Raw genomic sequence first — 6,000 nt, forward strand, 5'->3', positions numbered from 1 at the left:
TTCGCTTTCGCTGGTGTGATTGGATTGGAGGCTTTTAGCCCAATAGTTTCATCGTAAAATTGAAACATTTGGATTCCATAAGAATTAGAGTTTCATTGTGATATAATTAAACATAATTATATAAAAGCAAATTTCATTGTATGTGCTATCTAGCTAGACAGTAGATCTTAAATGTTCAAACAGGATACTTACACTATTGAATCAAACAAATTACCATCATCATCTACTTGTCCTATCCTAGGATGCCCTAAAGTGTGGACCAATAAAATAATTCAGATAGCCATGATCTTGCCCCTAGTTAATGAGCAAGACGAAAGAAAAACTTCCTGCTAGAAATTAAAAGATGCAGTGTTTTCAATTTTGGCCGACAAGGCAGGAAAGCATCTTGTGAATGAAAGATTTGGATCTTGATCCTTCAGCCCGTTTTCCTAAATCAACAATCTCAGATTCATCCATTCCACTTTCTTTTGCCTTTTGGCATTCATCACAGAACTTCTTGAAGGCACCATCCACATACTTAACAGCCTCTGCCACCGTCATGTTCTCCACAAGTTTGTGTGGATAAATTTCCTTTTTATGATCTCCGTTCAATGCTGCTGCCATTTGTACTAATTCTTCTTGAAATTCACTTAGTTTTGCCGTCTCTTTAGCCTCAGTGTCTCTCATTTTCACTGGCTCAGGTAATGTAACTGCAATTTATATCAGTTTTAGGTGATAAAGCGATGAATTCTAATTTGCTTGTTTCCTTCAAATTAGACACAATTCATGTATATTTGTAGTATTTATTTCTTGTCAAACATATGTAATACATGAAAATTACGATGTCCGCATGCCATACAAAATACACATTTTTTTGTATTTTTTCTTATCTTGTTATCATATCATATTTAAAATTGACAGATCTATTTTAAATGTTGGGGATTGAGGCCTTGCTTATTTACCTGGACAATCTGTTCTTGGGCCCTTCCTATTTATAACACCTTCAAAAGTGCCAGCCCATGCATCACGCTTTGTCAGGAACTCTTTTAGATTGAAAATCTTTTTGACAGTTGCTGGAATTGATGAATGCTCAAATTCTGAAGTAGGATATGGCCCTGAAGCCCCATGTATCACTGCAAATTTCATTAACAAAAGTTATTGGATGGCATCCTGAAGTTACAGTTACAGTTACAACTTACAACAGCTAAATTAATGTACCTTATAGTACTACAGATTAGACTCACCTGTTCCTGATTCAATCCAGGGAGAAATAAAAAATGTAGGAACTCTAACACCAAGCCTGTCAAACTTGAAGTAATATGGTTCAGGACCAACTATATCATCAGGGCTAGGGACCCCAGCTGTAGGAGTTGGAACATGATCATAAAATCCACCATGCTCATCATATGTAATTACGAACAACATTTCCTTCCACTGGGGGCTACCTCTTAGCGCCTCATAAACTTCCTTTACAAATTTTTGGCCTTCCGAGACATCGTGGGACGGATGATCATCGTTTGCAGGCACCGATAAGAGGTCGAAATATCTTTGTTCAACAACAACATAGTTTGGCAGATTTCCTTCTTCACAGTGCTTCTTGAAGTGTAGATCAAATTGATGAAAGTTTTTCAAGTACTTTAATTTTCTAAGATTCCTGGCACATGGAGTTTATTCTATCAGAGTACATAAAAGCAGGGGAGCTTCCTATATCTTTTATGTCTTAATCAAACATAAAATCATAAATCATGCATGCTTGATCTAAATATATAAGTAGATTTCCAGTTTTTGTATCATTTGCTTAAAAAATTGTAAGAATTTATGAATCAAATCACAAAAATGACTTTAAATTGATAAATCCATGTGCCTAATCTGGAATAGGCAGAGCAGTAATTACTAGGATAGTTTCATAACTCGAATCATTTTACCAGTTGGTAGGTTCAAAACAAGGCAGTCAATGTAAACCTTAGAAACAGAAAATAAGTCATTGTCATTGAATCAACATCAATTCAGATGGTTCTTTACCTGCAAAATAAAGTCAAAGTAAATATTCCAAAAAGCAATTAATGCATTTTTTTATATCGAAATTAAAAGTCCATCACTTATCAACAAATGACGCAACTAATGACAACAACTTCTATGTGGAGTTGTGGACCACAAAGAAGCCTTAGTAACCCCTAACGTGATGGCTCGTTGATACCTTAAAAGCTAATTAAGATGTTGGAAATCTTGGCCTATAAGGTCTTTTTTTCCTCTTCTTTTCTTTGCTCTTCATTTTTCAGTTTTCGAATGTTAACTTAAAAGGCAAGTAATTGAGCAAGTTGTATTAGGTTCAGTCATTTCTAGTTTAATTGGAGCAAACCATTTGGGTTTAAATTATTTTAGATTAGAATAGTTTTAGAGTAGCATAGAATATTGTTGTTTAACATGTCGAGTGCTAACCCTTCTTAAAATGTCACTAAAGGCTTAATTACACACTTAACAAATGAATTAAGTTTAAGCAATTATTATTTCATAAGTCGTTGGGGTTATTAAACTTTTCAATTGGGATTAAAATTTTGTCATGTGTCGTTTTATAAATATAATAATTTATTAATTTTTAAATATAATCTAAAGTAACATATATGTGACAACTTTCTAATTTCTTGGAGAAATTTTCACGAACAATATATTAGATAATTTAATTCTAAATTTAATTCATATCTAGTTTTTAATAATACAAATAATGAATATTTTTACATCATACAAAATTAAATTTTTGGCCACATATAATAAATTCAATATGTATATGACTTGGTATTAAGATCTTAGAATTCTCAAAAATAAAAACTCAGTACTTAATTTTTCAATTTATCAATTAATTAAAGCCAAGCATTATAACATTCTAATCTCCAACTTTAACTTTAAATTAAGATTAATAAACACAAATATCAATAGGAATAGACTCATTTTTTTTATTTAACCATTCTCATTACACAACTTTTAATGGTGACAATTTAAGCATCACCCCTAACAAGACCATAATTTCAATTAAGAAGAAAACACACATATTAATTCTTAATAAATACAAGTAGGAAGGGTAGCTAAATTAAATCAATAGAGGAGGAGGATTGGAATGTTGCCTAACCACTCTCCCAGTTCAAGGAGGGTGGGTGACCTCTGGGCCAAAGACTTCAATACAATGGCTTAATTTGTACCTAGAAACAAGGTTATACAACTTAGATATAGAGGAGGCTCAAATCTCATTATCTATAACTTCTTTTTCTATTTTTAAGTTACGGCTTTCTTTATAAAAAAAAAAAAAATCGAAGGCATGATAAAACATGCATACCATGTTAGATAACTAGGAAGCTACTTAAAGAAAAAAAATGAGGGAAAACAAACATAACCATGTGAAAATTTTGTTACCTACTTAATTACCTGTAGAACAAGGTAGATGGAGGATATTGATAATAAATCCCAAAACTAAAGCCACTTTCATCCAATGACTCAAATATCGTCTTTTGAGGAAACCCTTGGATCAGCTTCAATGTGTCATTGCTTGTGGCCCCATGTGATGTAGCCGAGTGCACAAACAACCGGTTAGGCTGAGTGGAAGCCGGGACCGACGCGAACCACCGGTCACATATAGCAAAGTTCAATGCCAACTCTTTGTAAACAGGCACTGCGTCAGGTGTAAACCCTTTCATCACTGCCTCTGCCATTCCCTTCTCGGTACTTTCAGCGTTTTGAGCAAAGCCGTTCATTGTTGGCTCATGGGGTGGGTTAGGGTCATCAGAGCTCCAAGGCTTGCCAAATACTTGCTCGTAAATGGCTTGGATGGAGTGTCCAGGGTCAGGGTCAACGTACTCAGCATTATCTTTGAAGAAGATCCTGGATGAGTTGGGATCAGACGTGGAAATGGGGTTGGATTCGGACCCAGTTACCCCATTGATTTCAGGGTTGAGGGTCTTGAACCATCCTAGCATGTGGTCGAATGAGCGGTTTTCTTGGACCAAAATGACTATGGTTTTGATGGGATATGAAGAGGAAATGCTGCTTTCGGAAACCATTGTTTTAATTGTTGTATGGTAATGTTCGTCGAATTAATCTACCTTAATTATATATATACACGTATGTATGTACGTATGCATAAAACTTTTTTTTGCCTTGTTAAACGTGAAGAAAGAATTTTATTCCCTTACGAAAGAATTTCCGAGAATATTCTTTCAATCCCTTCAACAAGGAGAGAAAAAAATCACTTAAATAGAAATTAATGCTGTAAACTCTAATAAGATAAATCATTCTTTACGACCGGGAAAAATTATCATTTGGTCATTAAACTTAATGGACATACACATTGTCAGAAATTCAATCTCTAAAATTGATCAAATTGATCAAGAGTTTATTGTTTACTTATGTTATAGTTTGATAATTAATTATTCAGTAATTATAATAGTTGATTATCTAGAATACTTATTATGAGTGTAATTTAAAAAAAAAAATGATATAAGCATTAGAAATATTTTTATATTATTTAACAAATACAAAAAACCTAAGCTTACAAAGATTTATTGTCATTTTAATTTTCTTTAATGTATTTATATATTTTTTTATTTTTAAGAAAAATAATTTTTTTGGTGAAAATGATGAAGAAATTAATAATTAGGATAAAAAATAAGTTAGGAATGATTTTAAAATCATTTTGAACAATCATATTTAATTGATTCGGGTTTATAAAAATTTCTACAGGTCATCGGTTTCCTCATAATCGTATAAAGTTAATACGAGTCTTTCAAGTCAATTGCATAAACGTTTCAATTAACAAACCGTACAGAATTCGGAGTTGGGTCACCAAAAGCAATCAATTCAATCATCAATCCGATTTAAATTTGATAATTGTGACAAAAATTAATATATTTTTTGATATCTCAAATATTAATAAATAAAACATATATTAATTACACCTGTACGTATTTCATGATACAAATTGTATCATTCATAAATAATTAATATTTTTAATACACGTATATAATAAGTTTACATGATCATTTTATAATTCTCTACTATTAATATATATATATATATATATAACAAAAATAATCTTTAAACCTTGGGCAGCATACTGGTATTTATTATTTAATAGTTTTTGTTTTCTGATGAACCCATTTGTTTTCTCAATGGAAAATCATGGTTAAAGTTTTGGAGGGACACGTTATGCTAATGAATAAGGCATATGCTATGCGTGTGTAGTTAAGGGTTTCGTGGTAGTTTAAGTTTCCATAATTTGGTTAGTTTTGTGGAACAAGTAGAATTAATGAAATGAAAATACAAAATAGGTGAGCAAATGAGAATGAAAAAGGAAAACCCCTCCAGCATTTTAAAATTCAGATTCAATGTTAATATTTTGATGAATTTTAAAGATATCAATAAGGGAGGTAGAGGGAGTAATTTTTTTTTAAATCATCATTTCATGGTTCGGATTTGAATTAAAAAAAAAAATCAGAGATTTAATGATAAGTTTGATAATGTTAAACACGATATAATAATACTATAAAAAAATATCACGAAAAAAACAAACACAAAAGTAATATAATTCAAAACTTTAATAAAAATTATTTATGAGTTTGACATATATATATATGTATGTATATATATATTTCATGTTTGGCATATGAATACGAATTTAACATGATAATTTTTACATTTAACATGTGTTTGATAGAAACAAATATAAAATAAATTAATACATAATTTAAGGGAAGACAAGGGAACAAGTTGGTATTTTCTTTTTTTTTTTTTTTTTTTTTTCCGGGGGAGTGGGGGTTAAATTAAGAATACATACAAAACATTATATAGCTTTAGGATGGAAAAAAAAAACAGTCGTTATCCTACTCATGCAGGAACTCCAACAATATTATTACAAAATTTCGTGTCCACACGCAACTATATGCGAATCACGTTGTGTACATTTTAAGAAACTTGGCTTTTTATTTTTATTTTTTAAATTTCATCATCCTTTGCAAGAAACAGAATAATTACATG

The 6,000-nt window shown here is 31.2% G+C and overlaps 1 protein-coding gene across 1 annotated transcript; it reads right to left on the bottom strand.

Annotated features, from left to right (window-relative positions):
- Positions 1 to 73: 73 nt before the first annotated feature.
- On the bottom strand, positions 74 to 4,055 carry LOC111276942 (non-specific phospholipase C4-like). Its single transcript, XM_022862923.2, has 4 exons — positions 3,397 to 4,055; positions 1,224 to 1,633; positions 942 to 1,112; positions 74 to 689 (listed from the first exon to the last, which is right to left on the bottom strand). Exons 1-4 carry the CDS (start codon positions 4,026 to 4,028, stop codon positions 355 to 357), a joined length of 1,548 nt encoding a protein of 515 aa, XP_022718658.2. The 5' UTR covers positions 4,029 to 4,055; the 3' UTR covers positions 74 to 354.
- Between the last annotated feature and the right edge of the window lie 1,945 nt (positions 4,056 to 6,000).

The sequence above is a fragment of the Durio zibethinus genome, chromosome 7 (genome assembly GCF_047325235.1).
Source record: "Durio zibethinus cultivar Kanyao isolate XHJ-2024 chromosome 7, ASM4732523v1, whole genome shotgun sequence".
NCBI classification, from domain to species: domain Eukaryota; kingdom Viridiplantae; phylum Streptophyta; class Magnoliopsida; order Malvales; family Malvaceae; genus Durio; species Durio zibethinus.

Bases quoted from the DNA above. Each gene is read 5' to 3' on its own strand.
- LOC111276942 (XM_022862923.2), bottom strand. From the start codon at position 4,028: ATGGTTTCCGAAAGCAGCATTTCCTCTTCATATCCCATCAAAACCATA. The intron at 1,634-3,396 runs GTAATTAAGTAG...TCCATGTGCCAG, and splicing joins CCATCTACCTTGTTCTACAG to GAATCTTAGAAAATTAAAGT. The intron at 1,113-1,223 runs GTGAGTCTAATC...TGAAATTTGCAG, and splicing joins CTGGATTGAATCAGGAACAG to TGATACATGGGGCTTCAGGG.